The 17,086-nt window shown below is 26.8% G+C and overlaps 3 protein-coding genes and 1 long non-coding RNA gene across 11 annotated transcripts; 1 reads left to right on the plus strand and 3 right to left on the minus strand.

Moving 5' to 3' along the window:
- Positions 1–12: 12 nt before the first annotated feature.
- LOC124429332 lies at positions 13–10,160 on the minus strand. 2 transcript variants are annotated; one of them, XM_046974471.1, is made up of 11 exons: positions 10,010–10,160; positions 9,620–9,719; positions 6,079–6,641; positions 5,114–5,988; positions 4,849–5,018; positions 4,594–4,773; positions 4,180–4,515; positions 3,867–4,032; positions 3,600–3,733; positions 2,199–2,714; positions 13–1,453 (listed from the first exon to the last, which is right to left on the minus strand). In XM_046974471.1, exons 1-11 carry the CDS (start codon positions 10,018–10,020, stop codon positions 1,280–1,282), a joined length of 3,225 nt encoding a protein of 1,074 aa, XP_046830427.1. In that variant the 5' UTR covers positions 10,021–10,160; the 3' UTR covers positions 13–1,279. The 2 variants fall into 2 exon arrangements, with proteins under 2 accessions (XP_046830427.1, XP_046830426.1); XM_046974470.1 differs by having other exon boundaries at positions 6,079–6,644.
- Positions 10,161–10,240: 80 nt separating this feature from the next.
- LOC124429524 (probable tRNA N6-adenosine threonylcarbamoyltransferase, mitochondrial) lies at positions 10,241–15,557 on the plus strand. 7 transcript variants are annotated; one of them, XM_046974909.1, is made up of 8 exons: positions 10,595–11,001; positions 13,412–13,616; positions 13,701–13,959; positions 14,036–14,164; positions 14,254–14,610; positions 14,675–14,985; positions 15,249–15,331; positions 15,462–15,557. In XM_046974909.1, the coding sequence occupies exons 1-7, from the start codon at positions 10,899–10,901 to the stop codon at positions 15,289–15,291; spliced, it is 1,407 nt and encodes a 468-aa protein (XP_046830865.1). In that variant the 5' UTR covers positions 10,595–10,898; the 3' UTR covers positions 15,292–15,331; positions 15,462–15,557. The 7 variants fall into 7 exon arrangements, with proteins under 7 accessions (XP_046830869.1, XP_046830865.1, XP_046830870.1 ...); XM_046974911.1 differs by lacking the exon at positions 15,462–15,557 and adding an exon at positions 13,080–13,196 and having other exon boundaries at positions 10,597–11,001; positions 15,249–15,448; XM_046974912.1 differs by lacking the exons at positions 10,595–11,001; positions 15,462–15,557 and adding exons at positions 12,719–12,856; positions 13,080–13,196 and having other exon boundaries at positions 15,249–15,448.
- Positions 14,196–14,626, minus strand: LOC124429527. The gene is made up of 2 exons (XR_006943478.1): positions 14,486–14,626; positions 14,196–14,407 (listed from the first exon to the last, which is right to left on the minus strand). It is a non-coding gene; the product is annotated as an uncharacterized LOC124429527 (long non-coding RNA).
- LOC124429525 (GTP-binding protein 10 homolog) lies at positions 15,029–16,719 on the minus strand. Its single transcript, XM_046974915.1, has 4 exons — positions 16,473–16,719; positions 16,085–16,388; positions 15,782–16,000; positions 15,029–15,691 (listed from the first exon to the last, which is right to left on the minus strand). The coding sequence occupies exons 1-4, from the start codon at positions 16,509–16,511 to the stop codon at positions 15,084–15,086; spliced, it is 1,170 nt and encodes a 389-aa protein (XP_046830871.1). The 5' UTR covers positions 16,512–16,719; the 3' UTR covers positions 15,029–15,083.
- Between the last annotated feature and the right edge of the window lie 367 nt (positions 16,720–17,086).

The following is a 17,086-nucleotide window of genomic DNA, read 5'->3' on the forward strand; positions in this document are numbered from 1 at the left end:
TAGAAAAATATATACATAGATCAATTTCTTATTAGGATTTTTTTTTTATGCAGTTACACAAAAAATTACTTTACATTACTGAAACAAATCGATAAACAACGCAGCAGACATATTCTTTATTTGCTGTATAATGTTATGAATCGAGGACTGCGAAGGATCTCCGCCATTTTCTTTTTTCATACAACTCTTCCATTCATGTGCCATAGTTTATATCTTAAGTAATTTATAGATTGGAAACATGATTAATAGGAAAAAAAAATATATATAATTATTTGTATTTTTGCGTATAAATGTTTAATATTACCATTAATAGTGATGGTATACATATAATAATAGAGATGAATAAAAAAGAAAAGATCATTTTATCATATATTACTTTCGCAAAAAAATGAAAGTAAAGAACAAAGAAAAAGAAATGTTCTTAAACAAAATGTATCTCTCGATACTTTCATTTTGCAATAAGAATTATATTCATTATTATTACAAGTTTAAAGAGGAGCCATTTAAGATCTATTCAATATATAAACTCTGAATATTATAGTTATAGATAATAGTTACAATTTTATCTAATGTGATTTAATTTGTCTGATCTTTGGAATTCTAAAGGTGGCATCAACTAATTGTTCTTGTAAATTTATCGATTAAATAATTATTTCATAGATCAAATTAGATTGATCTGACTTGATCTATCTAAGTTAATCAGATCAATCAATAATATAGTAGTAACAAAAAAAAAACTTAAATGATAAATTAATATATAAAGATACAAAATATAAGTTAATCTAATTTTATATATTATATGTGAAATATACATCTCTCTCTCTCTCTCTCTCTCTCTATCTTTCTCTCGCTCTCTCTTTCTCTCTCTCTCTCTTTCTTTCTTTGTTATATGATATATACAAATTCATTAATCACGCTGAACTATGTGGCATATAAGTGATTATACAATATGATACATAATTATGTTACAGTTCTTCTTTGTTTCAAGTAATCCATAATGATCTCATTTTTCTAGTCTTCTCTATAAATTTCTTGTACTTGATATATAATGTTCTTTTTTTTATGCACTGCAAATATTCTTTGACTTATCTCCATACACACACATTTGAATATATATCAAATGTTTATACATATTTTTGCCTTAAAATGGCAATGAAAGTAGTAAATATTGACAATAGATTTACGAAGGTATAATTATATTATTAATATAAATGTACTATATTATTATTATACTAGAATAAGCTAAAAAGGGTACTCTGCTAAGATCATATTATCTTATTTAAGACTTTTTTACGATTGTAGCCGTTGTTTTGTTTATACTCGTTTGTGGTATAAGACGAACTGTTATCAGCGAAAGGTCAAGCATTTTACGCTGATATTTTTTGTGAAACACCATGGCAGCAGATTGTGTTTTAAATACAACGGTTGCATTACCCTCGCCCATGTGTATACTCTATAACACGAACAATAAAAAGATAGTTATTATATGATATTTGCGTAATTATTTATTAAAAAAAAAAAAATATTTATAATAAACGAAAATTATGAGATCACAAAATTTCCAAATTAAATCATAAAATTATCGATCTTCTTTACATTTTGATTGTAAGCAGAATTAAAATATTTATGTTGTTTAATAAATAAAAAGAAATAGAAAAAAAATTATCTTATATTCTTATAAATGTCAATACATTCTTTTCTTTTTTTTTTCAATATATTATCGCAGTATATATTAATTAATATATATTTAATTATATATGATATAGTGTGAACATCATTATATTTTATATCTTTTATTATCTTGTATTTAAACATAAAATATATGGACTTTTTATAATTATAATAAAAAAATTAAATCAAAATAACAAATAAGATAGTTTTATATTTTTGATCATTATGTTACATTTTATAAACAATATTAAACATATACTTCGGCACAAGGTCTGTCTGTATGGTATTTCAAATGAATCATTAAACAGAAATTAATAATTGTAAACGAATTTGTGAGATAAACTAAAAATATATTAATTATTCAAATTTATCAAAGTGATTAATAGAAATTAATCTCATTAATAAAAAAAAAATCTGAATATTGTCTTTTAAATAAAAAATAATACGAAAAGTAGTTGTAATTTGGAGTATTTTGCAAGGGGTGGGATGATAGATTTATCATAAAACTATCATGCAAAAATAGTCACCTCTATAGTTCCGATTCCTTGACACATACGTCTAATTTGTGCCTCAGAGGTACTGGCTGCTAAATTTTCCAATTTAACAGTATTCGTTTTCATTTCTGGTAACTTTTTTGGCGATACCGTAACTTTTTGAAGTACAATTCTTTGATTATTTTGAGCATTTACAACAACTTTTGGAGTAATGCTTCTTTCGATATTGCCCATCTTCTGTCCAATTGGTGATTTTCTTGAAATACCAGACTGTGTTTGTACAAGCTTCTGAAGTATATTCGGTCCAGAAACTTGTCCCTTTTGTAAATTTGAAACGGTTTTTTGTATGGTCGTCGCAATTTTTTGTGAGTTAGATGGTTGGATAGATTTTTGTATCACAACCCTTCTGGTGCCACATTGTGGATTTATTTGTCTCATCGTTGAAACTTTATCACCGCTTTGATTACTTGTAAGTCCGTCTGCTGAATCGTTTGGTTGTATAGTTTGAATAGTTCTAACAATTCGTGTGGCGGATGCTCTTTCGATTCCCTACAACAGAAATATGCACAATTGTGATATTGGAAATAATTATAAATTAAAACGTAAAGTGTGTGTATAATCATGTAATAATAAAATATATTTTATACTCCTATTATACTCATTAAAACATTGAGTGACATTTGTTGTATAATATGAAGGAAAACGATCTGTTAACGTTAACACAACTTGTAAAATAATATAACAAAGTATGTGAATATTTGGAGGAAAAGAAAGAAAACAAAATATACTCTAAAATATATTTATTGAAATGCAAAAGCAAAAAATACAATAAAAGTTAAAATCTGTATGTGTGTGTATATATATATAAAAAGTTTATATATAATTTATATATAAATATTATATATAAATTCATATATATAATTTTAAATATAACAATATAAAATTTTGTATATGTATATACATGTTGTATTTTGTACATGCATACACATCTATCACAGACTGTGTATATAAATCATACGCATTCGCGTGATACACGCATATTCATATATATTATTTATATAAATATGCATATATAATGCGTGCACGAGCATACGTATACATATATATTTATTTATAAGAAGTGAATAATATGATTGATAATGAAATTATGGTTCAGTCCATTTTTTTTTTTTTTTAATATTTTAATATTTCTGTAGCAAATAGCAAGTTATATATCTATAATTGACAACAAAAGAATTTCATGTAAAACATTAATCCTTTTTAGACATTGTATATGGAATATATTTTGTTTGTATTTCTTTTAGAGATGCAAAGTATATATAATTAATAATATTCAATTTTTTTTAGTTTTTAGCTTTTATATATATATATATATATATATTTTTTTTTATATTGAAAATTTGTATAAAATATAATGATATATTAGTGCTGTACCTCTGTAACTTGTGTATTGATAACACGTCCACGTCCCCTACCTACACCAGGTCGACCTTTGTTTGGTGCAACATCTTTCACAACACCTAACAGAACCGATACTGGTTTTGTTTCCTGTTGCGTACATTCTGTACCTATTAAATATGAAACAATGATAAATTTCTTTTTATAAATGTTTACTTTTGTTATATAAAGAAAATAAGGAGGGTGGGGAGAAAAAGAGAGAGAGAGAGAGAGAAAGAGAGATAAAAAAGAAATGATATCTACCTGTGACATTTGTCTCCATTTTATTAATTTGTTCATTCTGTTTCTCCATAGCGGCCATTTTTCTTCTATTTTCTTTTTCTCTTAATATTTTTTCTCTTAAGCGTTTTTGCTCTTCCATCTTTTTTCTATATTCTTGCATTTCTGGATCTTCCTCCTTATCCTCTTCCTTAAAAGTTAATAATAATAATATTATACATATGTTTTATATTATAATTTATAGACAGATTAATATTGTAATAGTAATACACATTATCATAACTTTTACTATAATATTATTATAGCAAAATAATTCTACGTTATATAATAATATTACCTTTTTTCCTTCAGCTTGATTGCCTAATGCATCTATAGTTCGTACTTCTTGCAAATTTCTATTATTAGATTTTATTTTTTTTTGGCTCGTATCTCCTGGATTTCCTCTATCGGGAATTTCACATGTTCTCTTTTGTTGTAGTTTATTAACTGTTCGTGTAGTATTTATAGATCTACTATTACTAGTAGATTTTTGCATATGATTCTGTTGTTCATAAGTTTCACTACGATATGCAGATGAAGAAAGTGGCCGTGGAGGCTTGTGAGTATGATCACTTCTTGTTCGAGATGATAAATCTCGTTCTCGATAATTTGGGTGAGATCCTCTGTATTCCGACTGAAATGAAAAATAATCATTTTAAAATATACTTAGAAATTATTCTTATTCAAATACAAGCATATATATTTCTCTTACTTCTTGATAATTATCTCTTTGTTCCCATTGATCATCTGATTTATATTTACTGTTGTCATTGTAATTGCTTTCTCGCGTATAATTACTTTCTAACGGATACTGTTGTTTATTCGGGCTAACATTTAATGTTTTTTGTGGCTTATTCTCTTGCCACACGTCAGAAAAGTATGCATAAGGATCCTATAAATAAAATATTATATGAATGACTACTCTATCTTCTAATTATTTTAATCATTGGAAGAAAAAAGTACTTACATCACTCTTATTCTGTTGATAATTCTGTTGATATTGTAATTGATTTGGCTGAGATTGAGACTGATTATACGGATTTTGATTTGAATATGGCATAGTGGGCTGATTAAATTGGACACCAGTACCTTGGGCCTGAAGTGGCGTTGAATGTTGTGAATCCCATGCAAGTCTTGCTGTTTATATATTATAAAACAATATATTTTAATAGTGTATATAGAGATAAATATGTTATTTAAAAAATTTAAAAATTTTATTAATATAAACTCACCATCATTAGTAGGTTGCACAGCACCTCGAAAATGTGGATTAATCAATATTTTATGCCCTGGAGTTAAGGGCACATTAGGTATATTTGAATTAGACTGTTGTGAGACTGCAGGAATTATGTTGCTATTAAATTGATTATTCTGTAATTGATCTGGATATGGATGTCTTGAATCATACGAAGATCGATTTTCAAAATGTTGTTCTTGGAAAGGTGCTCTATTCTCAAAAGAAGAACCACTAGATATTTGTGTACTTGGAGGATTTTGTATTGGTGGTCCCTGATTGGATACCGGTGGACGTGGGTATCCTTGTATTGGCAAAATTTGATTTCCCTGAAGTGGTAATGATTGATTACCATGTAATATTTGTGATGAATTACCAGATAATATTGGATTTGGATTGCCAAGAAGAGATCCACCAGAATTTCCATGCAATAAAGAGGTTTGGCTATTTGGCAAATGTCGATTTGGATTATCTTGTAAAATTGCTCCTGAGCTTTGAAAAACTTGTGGTAGTTGCACAAAAGATGTTGGATTAGTCGAACAATTATAAGGAGGAGCTTGTAATGGTGTTGTAATAGGTCCTCTAGGACCAAACTCTAATCGTGGACCAATTGTACGTGGACCCAAAGAACTTTGAAACTGATTAGGATTAAATGGTGGTCTATTATCTATAAAATGTGTAGGTCCTTGTTGTAGTGGATTATTTGGAGAAAACTGTTGGAAATTCTGTACTGGAGAATTAGTTGGTTGTTGATACATGATCTGTTGATTCTGTACATTATTAGGTACACCAAGAAGAAATGGTGGTCTAGCTTCCAACAGTGGTGGTCTACACAATGGTTGCTGATTATCAAAACCACGTGTATTACCAAACCTATAAAAGAACAAATCATACCAAACATGATATAAAAGTAAAAGGTATAAAGAATGATGTAGATTGTAATAAAAAAAAAATTAAACATACCTTGGACTATAATTACCACTAACCGATGGAATAAATCTTCCTACTTTATTTCCTCTTGAGCTTCGTCCTCTTCCTCTACCTCTAAATGATGGTTTGGATGGTTCAGATGTCAATACATTTTCCAAAGTATCAGGAATATTATTATTCATTTTTGGTGAAATCATAGTTCTTTCATTCTGGAATCTATTACGTCTTTCCTTTGCTTCTTCACAATCATCATCTTCAAGTCCCTGTCCATTTCCAACGTAGACTTTCTGCATGTTTTTCTGTAGCTTCTCTCGTAAATCACCTTTCCCAATAGTGGTAGACATATTAGCACTACTACATCCAGAGTTTGTTTCATACTGACTGATTTGATCTGTATTATACTCAGTGGTTTTTTCTTGCTTATAAAATCCTGTTTCATCATCATGTTGTTCTCCATCTTCATAAAAATTATTTTGAATATCAGTCTTTATTGTTCTATTAAATTCTACATTTTCATCTTCTCCTTCTAAGTCATCCAGAGCAACTCCTAAGTCCAGTACATCATCTGTTTCCTCTTCTCCCTTATAGCTATTGTGCTGCTTAAGGAATTAAATTGCCAAACATTTGTAATGTAAATACAATGTACTATCGCAAAAATTACATTCTATAAATACTAAAATGTTATAACCATAATATTATAATAACTACATAATTATATTTGGAATATTATACCTTTTTACAATAGCAAACCTCAAACCTTGATTACATCTGATCTTGCATACAAAATCTTAAAAGTTCAATATAGTTTCATTTTCATATCTAACTTAATTATTATAAACAATAAATAATATGTAATACTGTTTCTATTGTACAAACATGTTCAGTATTATGATTTATACATGAATATTTTTTCCTAATATAAACACATGATAATTACGTTATGTATCATGCTTCTTCATAAAAAATAAATCTGTATGCAGTGAATAAGACAAAGAAACTAATTGTGTTTATAAATTGTGTGTTTGATATCTTTTCGATTAATTTTATATCACAATATTATCTATGGTTTGCACTAGTAAATAAATTGCATTTAAATAGATTGTGTATTGAAGATTGCATTTATATAACAAATATATTTATCATACATGCACTTAAAGTGTAACAGCATAGTATATATTTCAGTCAAAGCAACTTTATATATGAAAATTAATTCCTGTCACATGAATTTAAGTCATAATTTATCTTAAGTATTTCTGTATAGTAATAATAATTTTAGATTGTTGATATAGTTTAATGCAAATATTTAAAACATAATTAAATACAATAATATGAATTATGCTTAGTACAGATGACTTTAATTTATAATTATATTATTACAATTTTGTCTGAATTATTATTTACTGTTACTTTTTATGCACATGAATTATAATTTTCATTTATGCAATTGAAAATAATTTAACTTCTAATGCTAATGCTAAAGGCTGATGTTTAATACATGTCATTTTTACAAAATGTACTTTTAGTTTTTCTATGATTGTAATGTAATTGATAGTTCGTAGATGAAAATTCAATCTTTCAAGAATAGCTTTATGTAAGTTTCTTTGGAACAGTAGAGTTTATATCTAACAATATTAAAATATACTATCATGAATATAAAGAATTTTTTTTCCAATCAGAAGTATAAATTAGCATATATTATTAATATAAGTTATATTCAATATTTAAATAAAATTATTTCTTCTAAATCAAAATAAAATATAATTAATAATTAAGTATTACATAATACTTTGACATCAATTATACTTTTTAATTTTATTCTTACATTAAACCATTCAGAATATTTTTCTCAATATAATAAATAATTTTTTTTGTTTTTGATAAATAAATCAAACAGACGAAATCTATATAAAATAATTATACATTAGTGTATTATAGGATGCTTGAATTGCAAGCCGTATAAAACAGCAATGGCTATTTATTTGGTTTTTGTTAATAAATTTGAAATATCTGATATAATTTAGAACTTTTAATGTTCTTCATTCATTCATAAGATTTATTTAAATATAATGATTTATGAATTATGTAGAAAAATTAAAACAGCAAAAATATATAGTCCATATATCATTTTTTTTTAAAAGAAGCAATTGTTATTCTATGCCATATTAGAGACAATTGAGAACAACTGGATATATATTCTTTATGTTTGATGAATATAAGCAAAAAAGGATAAACGCATATACATATGCGTGCACATGTTTTTATGTATGTGAATGTGAATTAGGCAAGAAGAAATATAATATGATTCACTTTACAGATGCTATATATATAGACACACACACGCACGCACACATGCATGCACACGCACATATTCACACGCACACACACATACACACAATCAATGATTTAATAGTAGCTATTATTATATTATAATAATAAAAAAGAGATAAGAATTTATGATAAAAATGACATTGTGCTCATAGTGCTAGCATCATTTAGTATTATTATTTGTATTGTATCTCTCCAAAAATGTAAAAAACATATTTCAAATACATTCTCTACCTCACATTCAAATTTATTTTTACTCACTTTTTTTATTTAGAATCTCATTATATATATGAAGAAATTAATAATATATTATAGAATTGCTATATTTTTTTAATAATAATGGCTACTTTTCATAATTTTGTAACTCATCCAAATAAGCTTACATTTTTTACTTAACGATAACATCGCTTATATTATATTACATTACATATTTATTTTTTTGCAAAATACTATTAGTAAAAGATTGTAGAATCTTCACAATTAATACAATATAAATGCATCGATCATTGGAAACATTACATTATTAAATATAATCTTTATCTACCTTTTGAAAATCTTGTTTTAATGCTTTACATATTCAAATAGTTTCGTAATATATTTAGATTATGTAAATCACATTGTTATTATTATATCATGTTGATAAAAATTATCTTATTTCTTTATAAAGTAAAAGATCAGATTTTTACAACAGAAAGACTAGTAATATAAATTCTTTTAATATATTTAAATCTGTTAATCTTGTACCTCAAATTTTACATATTTTAAAATATTTATAAAAATCATTCAATTTTAAGACAATTACATATAGCTAGAATGATAAAAATGAAAATATTCCAACATACAACTAGAATAATAAAAAAGCTTTGTTGAGAATATATTAAATTTGAATCACAGAGTAAAAAACAAATATATATATAAATATATATATATATATATATATATATATATATATATATATATATCAAATATATATCAAAGATATAAAAATAAATCTATAAAAATGATAATCTAACTTTTTTATCTTCAAATAATTTAGTAATAAAATAAAATGAAATTATTTTATACGATATGACAATATTACCATTCAATATAAAGTTAAAAAAATATCTATCCAATAAAAAATTAATTATATTAATTTTAATGTTGATAGAACTAATATATCTTATATTATTCTATATCAGCTGAGGAAGAGAAAAACTAAATAACAATTTCATTTAATAAGGATATAATGGGTAAACATTATGCTCACCCTCTCTAATTCATAGTCATCAGCTAGGAGGGCTTCTTCCTCATCATTGCCCAAATCATATTCCTCATCCCCAAGATCTTCATCAAGTAAAGTATCGTCACTGAAAAGTTTATTTCTTTTATAACCGTAAAAAATTAATATAAATAAATATATTTAAAGAGTCGATTGATGATTATACTTGATATAATAATTTGAATCATTGTCACACTTGTATTCGAAAACCCTAACCTCCACTTATTAGGCTAAAAAAACATCTAAAAATTGATAAAATTATAAAAGAATAACTATATGCAAGATTTCGAAACAATACCATATATTTTATTAACGAAATTTAGTTTAAAGAAAAAGTATTAAGATCAAATATAAATTCATATTTGAAAAATAACTCACTGTTCTGACATGGTACGTCCAATCTTCTTCGTGTCAAGAGAAAACCTATGATGGCTTCGTTATTTTACTTCGATCGATGCCATCAATATCGTCTCTTCGATATATCGAAAAATATTATCGATATAACGATATCTTCTCAACCAATGGAATTAAAGCTTCATTTACTTTCGATTCTTTGTGAATAGCTTTTTATTTGAGCGTAAACTATTTTTGAAAAAATAACATTTTCTAACGCGATTTTTTTTCGCCTTGTTAATCAAAATCATTCAAGAATTACACCTATTCTCATTGATGGCATAAATAATTATAAAACCAGTGGTAATAAATATTCTTAAATATGTTTGCTAAGGTATCTTTTTTCTTATTGTTATTTATATATTTTTCATTTATAATGGGAGCGTTAATTAAAAATTAAAGTATGTTTATTCTTTTTATTTAAACTATCAATTAAATTTGTTCAGAATTCCAAATTCAAAGAAAAGATATTGAACTAATTAAGATTTTAATCGTGGATAAAAAGTTACTATATAGAGATATAAATTGTAACGTATAACGTATCGGGAAAGTCAACAACCACTGGTAATAGAAAAGGACTTTATTAAAATAAGTTAAGGTAACTTTCTCTGAAATGACATTGGACGGTGAATGCTGTAGTCTAAAAGGAAGTGAAAAAGATACAGATTTGTAGTCTTATTAATATTTAACAGATGGTGTTGGTGTTGTATTGCAAAGAATCTTTGTGTACAGTATGTTTCTAACATTACTGTATGACCCTTCTTTCAGTAACAATATAGTAAATATAAATGCATATAAAATTTGTACAATGAAAATATTACAATATTAGGAACTATTATGTTTAAAGTCTCATTTTTTTCTTTTAAGTTGATTCATGTTTGTGAAGAATATCATTTGTATTGTTCACATCTGCATTAATGAATGCTTATTGGATCTTGTCAATTGCTACTTTGGTACTTTTACCATTTACCTTAATGGTAAAATATTTTTCTCTCCCTACTAGTTCTTTTCTAGTTTCATCGTATGGTTGTAGTGGCTTCATCGTTCCATTGTGATAAAAAAATGTATCAGTAGCCGTGGTTAAGTTCTGCTTCAAAAATTCTAGCATACTATCTTTGGCTCCTTTGATTAATAATTCCTCTGGAAATCTTATTGTCTCTCCATATACCAATTCTGCTGTCGTTGCTTGGATATCTTCTTTAATCACTGACCGAATAGTCAACATGGCAGTTGGAAGTACTTCGGTCCAGTTTTTGTTGCCATGACATTTGATGATTGTTTCCAGTTGTTTAAGCAATCGCTTAATTAAACTGTTTGCTTCAGGATGATAGGCCGTGGTCCATAAATGAGTGATTCCAAGAAATTTACTAAAAGCCTTAAATAAATAAGATTCAAATTGTTTGCCCTGGTCTGTAGTAATTCTTAATGGTACTCCAAATCTAGAAATCCATCCTTCCAAAAATGCTTGTGCTATATTTTCCATTGAAGAGTTTCTTAAGGGAACTACTTCAGGCCAGTGTGTAAATCTGTCCACGCATATTAAGCAATATTTATATCCATTTGAAATAGGTAGTGGTCCCACTATGTCTATATGGACATCCTCGAATTTTTGGCATGAAGTTATGAAATATTCTGAAGATTTGACATGTCTTATTATTTTTGAATTTCGGCATACAATGCATTCTTTGATCCATTGTTTTACATCCTTTTTAATTGTTGGCCATACATATTTTTGTCTTAACAACTTGATTGTTGCTTTCATCCCTGAATGTGATAAGTTGTGTATCGAGTTAAAAGCTGACTTTCTATAACTTTTTGTTAAGAATGGTTTAGGTTGACCTGTAGAAATATCACAATATACTTCTGCATCGAAGTCTTTAATATACACTTTCTTGATCAAAAATTCAGTATCCCTCTGTCTAAATTGTTGAAATTCTGAATCATGTTCTTGTGCTTGAGCTATTTCCTTATAATTTATTGTGGTTGCAATCCCTGATACTTCAGATAATGCATCTACAATAACATTGTTTTTACCTGTTATGTGTTGAGCATCAATGGTGACTTGTGATGTGTAATTTAAATATCTGAAACTACATGGCAATATACATTTTCCTGCTTCATTACCAAACTTCCTGTGGAAGTAACATATCTCTTTCAGGTTCATGTTACTTTGATGTCCTTGCTCTTGATTATCTAGCTGATATTTTCTATTTTGTTCATTTTGTGCTCCATAAAACTCGAGCTTCATTTGTTTTTCATTTAAATACATTTCCTTAATTGTCTTTGTCAAATCATTTATTTGATGCTTAAGGCTAATAACATCTTCATTATTAATATTTTTTATTTTTATCTCTGCTGCTTTTGTTGGCATATTGTATGGCAAAGAAAGATCAGCAATTCTGTCTGCTACTTCAGCTCTAATGTTCAATGGTGAATCATGCATTGTCGTTATAATAGTTTGTATATGTGCAGGTAATTTGCTAGTCCAAATTGTATACAACAAGCCTTGAGATAATCTGGATTCAGCCAGATTTCTCAAATGTCTTAGAAACTCAGAGGGTGTGCGGTCGCCAAGTTCTTCTTTTTCCAGTAATTGTAGACGCTTTATATTTGAAGCATTAGTGAATCGTTTTATTACCTGTTCTTTGAAATTTTCATATCTTTTTGTGGTCGGTGGATTCATTATGATGTCAAACATCTCATGAATATACTTATCGTCGAGCTTGCTTAAAACGTATCCATACTTTATATTGTCTTGCGTTACTCCTGCTAAATTAAATTGTATTTCTGCTAATGTAAACCAGACCAATGGTTCTTCCACCCAAAATTGTGGTATTTTTGCAGAGACTCTGTTTATTTCACTTTGTTGAGCCATTTTGAAAAATGACAATACGTTGTGTATATCTTACTGTTTTTCTTTGTTCTTTAATTTTATTTTATTTTTTAAAAATTACAATTTTTCTTCTCTAATTACGTCAGTCGGTATTATCATTTAATGTAACGCATATAAAAAATTTAATTTTAATAAAAAAAATAAATTAACCCCACTTTCTAGAATGATGTAACACTCTGTATCATAGCTTAAACGAAAATGGAAGATATGGACTTGCAATTTCAATAGCAGCTGCATTACGTTGCCAACCTTTGTCGTTGTGCACGATATATTTCTAGTGTAATACTTTCTCATATATATATATATATCTATACATACGCGAGAAAAAAATCTTAATTTTATTAAAATAAAAAAAATATCAAGTATTATTTATTTACAATAATTGTATATACTTAGGTTTTGTTAAAAATAATTTTAATTCATAAAAAATATAGAATTTATTTTCAGCTTTGCATTATGACTTTCTATTTATTTTTTATTTTTTTTTATTTCAGAAAAAATGCTATTTCCATTGAAGCACCTGTATCCTCGATATAGCATATTAAAAAGTCTAAAAAAGTCCAAAAAATTTAGTAGTCATAAACCAGCTGTAATCTTAGGAATTGAAAGTAGTTGCGATGACACTGGTTGCGGTATTGTAGATAGTAATGGAAATATATTGGGTGAAGCAATTAATTCACAATGTTTATTACATTCGAAGTAATTTCAACATGTTAAAAGATTTAATGATTTATAGTTTTATAACAGTTGCATTTATTTACATAATATATTATATGATTATAGATACGGAGGTATAATACCTACAATTGCAAAAAATATGCATAGACAACATATTACAGAGGTATGTGAAAAAGCATTGAGATCAGCAAATTTAAAATTAAGAGACATAGATGCTATAGCAACTACTGTAAAGCCAGGTCTATCATTATCACTTCAAATAGGTGAAAAGTTTGGAAAATATTTAGCGGTTCTTGGTAATAAACCATTTATACCCATACATCATATGCAAGCTCATGCACTTACAGTTAGAATAACAGAGAAGGTATAAAATAGAGAATTTATTTTTATTCTTTATACATAACTGGACATTAAGAATAACATCAAATATTTTATTCTAGGTAGATTTTCCTTATCTTGTACTTTTAATATCAGGTGGTCATAGTCTGCTTGTAGTTGTTCAAAATGTACAGAAATTTATTATACTTGGTTCATCGATGAACAATGCACCAGGAGAAATCTTAGATAAGGTACACTATCATAATATTAATAAATATAAAATAATTTTTATAAATATTATATTGCAATTACATAAATAAAATATAGAAGTATTTTATAGGCTGCTCGTAGACTTAAATTGAATAATATAAAAGATTTTAATAATATGAGTGGAGGTCAAGCAGTAGAAGCAGCGGCATGCAGGGCATCTAATGTAAATCAATTTATTTTTAATGACTCTCTGAAGTCATATCAGGACTGTAGATTTAGTTTCTCTGGAATATTAACAACATGTATAAATCACATTACTGAAGAAGAGAAGAAACATAATATTATAGCTGACATGATTATACCTGATGTTTACAATTTATGTGCTAGCCTTCAACTTGCAATTACAAAACATCTCTGTCATAAAACTCAAAGAGCAATAGAATTTCTTGATTACATTAATTTAATTCCTGAAGATAAACGAACATTGGTAGGTATACATTTATCTGATTCAATTCAGTAATTTTTCAATTATATAACTGATATGATTATAGGTAATATCAGGAGGTGTTGCATGTAATAATTTTATAGCAAAAGCTTTGGATATTATATGTTCTGAACTAAACTATAAGCTTGTTAGGACACCACCAAGATTATGTACTGATAATGGTGTCATGATAGCTTGGAATGGAGTAGAAAAATGGATTTCAGGTATTGATATACTCAGAAATGAAAGCGAGATTAAAAATGTAACTGTAGAAACAAAAGCAGCCATAGGGGAAGATTGGACAGAAAGAGTACAATTTTCAAAATTAAAATGCAAACGAATAAAGATAGAAAAAAAACTTGCTATGGATTCAACTATGTAAGTTATATGTATTGAATGTATATTTAATATATAATAATTATTTTACTTATATATAAAACTGTCTTTTATTAATCTAGAAGATTTTAAAAACAAATTTATACAAGTGTAGGACCAATTTGCTTTACTTGCTGTTTTAGTTTTTCATGTAAATCAGAATTAGATACAATTTCTTTTTTTGATATTAATTCTTTTTCTTGATTAATATCAAGTATATTTCGTATTTTCTCTTTAATCATTTCTATTTCATTTTTCTTTTTTAGAGCTAATGATGCTGTCACAATATCATCAAATTCTATAACATGATCAGGTCTTATTTCCTCAGGATATTCTGAAGCAACATTTGGTAAATCTTCCAATTTATCTTTTATATCAGCATAAATTTTATCAGCATTATTTGTATCCATCTTATTTATTATAAGCATAGAAGGTGTGTTTAATAAATCTGGTTTGTACAGTTCAATTTCTTTGTTTAGTAAGATAACTGTGTCTAAAAAGGATCTATAAAGACTATGTACGGACAATTGGAAACCTTGAATATCTACGATAAATAAAAGTAACTTTGTTCTTTCTATGTGCTTTAAAAATTTATGTCCCATTCCAATATTAACATGTGCACCTTCGATCAAACCTGGTAAATCTGCAACTGTTATTTGTCTATGATCATCGTAAATCATAGTACCTAATTGCGGTTTTAAAGTAGTAACTGAAAAAAAACATAAGGATTAAAAAAATTTAATAAACATATTTATATCTTTTAAATTTATTATTTATACAAATTTATCATTGCACTTACACGGGTAACGGGCAATCTTTGGACGTGCTTTAGACATAGCATGTAAAAATGTACTTTTTCCAGCATTGGGAAATCCAACTAAACCCACATCAGCAATCAGTTTTAAATCAAGTATTATTGTTCTGCTTTGTCCCTTCTGACCACAAAAACCTGTTTCTGGACAACCACCAAGACCACCCTTTGCCACTAATAACTTTAAATCGTTTTTATTCAAATCTCCTATTTTTAACATAATATATAATTTTAAAAATATGTATTTATATATGATACATAATATTATTTAAAGATTTCAATTAAGCTCACCTAACTTTAAACCATTATCATCAAAGATAGTTATACCACACGGAATTTCAATAATTATATCACTACCAGATTTTCCTAGAATTCCTTTACTGGAACTACTGGTACCTGCTTCAGCATGTATATTTACTTTTTTCCATTTCGTTTTAACATTTCTTAACGTCAATTCTTTTTTTGTCACAACATAAACGTTACCACCTGAGCCACCTTTTCCACCATATCGAGGAAGACCAGATCCTCCGGTACCTCCTTTTACATTAAGACGTAAAGAATCTATGAATCCATCGCGTAAATGTTTTCTAGGTACCTACAGTATAGATATCTTATCTAATTTATTAAAAACAAAATTTTTCTTTGTAGCATAATACTTGTTCATAAATGATATACATACTTTTATAACATAACCTAAAATATTTGTAAGAAATACCATTTCTTTGTATTATTATGAGATTATATTTTTTGTTATAGATGTTCGATAAAAACAATATTATATATTAATCTTATTATCTCCTTATTGTAACTATATCAATCATACAGTTATATAAACAATGAAACCAATCACCATTTAAATACATAAACACTGAAATATAATTGAGATTATACGAGATCAAACTAGATAGTAGGTAGCTAAATACTTATAAAAAAAAAACAGAAATATATTTTCCTGGTAAGAATTTTATGTAAACCTATTAACAATAAAATTCATAGGAAAATATTAGGTAATGTAAAAAAATACGAATTATAAACAACTATATTAAAGTTATTCAATTTTTGAAATGCATATAAATGTTATAATTATAATTGCATGTAGATACTATATGTTTTATACAAAAAAACAAGCTTAGATGAAACATATAGCTATGAATACTACATCTCTGGAAATTGATTCATGTAGAAACTGAATATTGTAAATTTTCTCTCGTTCCTCTACATTGTCTGAGAACGATCTAATAATGATATCATCATAACGCTTACATAACTTCTATACGCAACTATCCTTACTAA

This window comes from Vespa crabro, chromosome 15, assembly GCF_910589235.1.
Source record: "Vespa crabro chromosome 15, iyVesCrab1.2, whole genome shotgun sequence".
NCBI lineage: Eukaryota > Metazoa > Arthropoda > Insecta > Hymenoptera > Vespidae > Vespa > Vespa crabro.

Coding starts and splice junctions, on each gene's coding strand:
- LOC124429525 (XM_046974915.1), bottom strand. CDS start 16,511: ATGGTATTTCTTACAAATATTTTAGGTTATGTTATAAAA. Junction 16,389..16,472: donor TTTTAGGTTATGTTATAAAA/GTATGTATATCA, acceptor TCTATACTGTAG/GTACCTAGAAAACATTTACG. Junction 15,692..15,781: donor AAAGATTGCCCGTTACCCGT/GTAAGTGCAATG, acceptor GTTTTTTTTCAG/TTACTACTTTAAAACCGCAA.
- LOC124429332 (XM_046974470.1), bottom strand. Junction 4,774..4,848: donor ATCAACAGAATAAGAGTGAT/GTAAGTACTTTT, acceptor TTTTATTTATAG/GATCCTTATGCATACTTTTC. Junction 4,516..4,593: donor AAAGAGATAATTATCAAGAA/GTAAGAGAAATA, acceptor TTTTCATTTCAG/TCGGAATACAGAGGATCTCA.
- LOC124429524 (XM_046974909.1), top strand. CDS start 10,899: ATGTTTGTGAAGAATATCATTTGTATTGTTCACATCTGCATTAATGAA. Junction 13,617..13,700: donor CAATGTTTATTACATTCGAA/GTAATTTCAACA, acceptor ATATGATTATAG/ATACGGAGGTATAATACCTA. Junction 14,165..14,253: donor CAGGAGAAATCTTAGATAAG/GTACACTATCAT, acceptor AGTATTTTATAG/GCTGCTCGTAGACTTAAATT.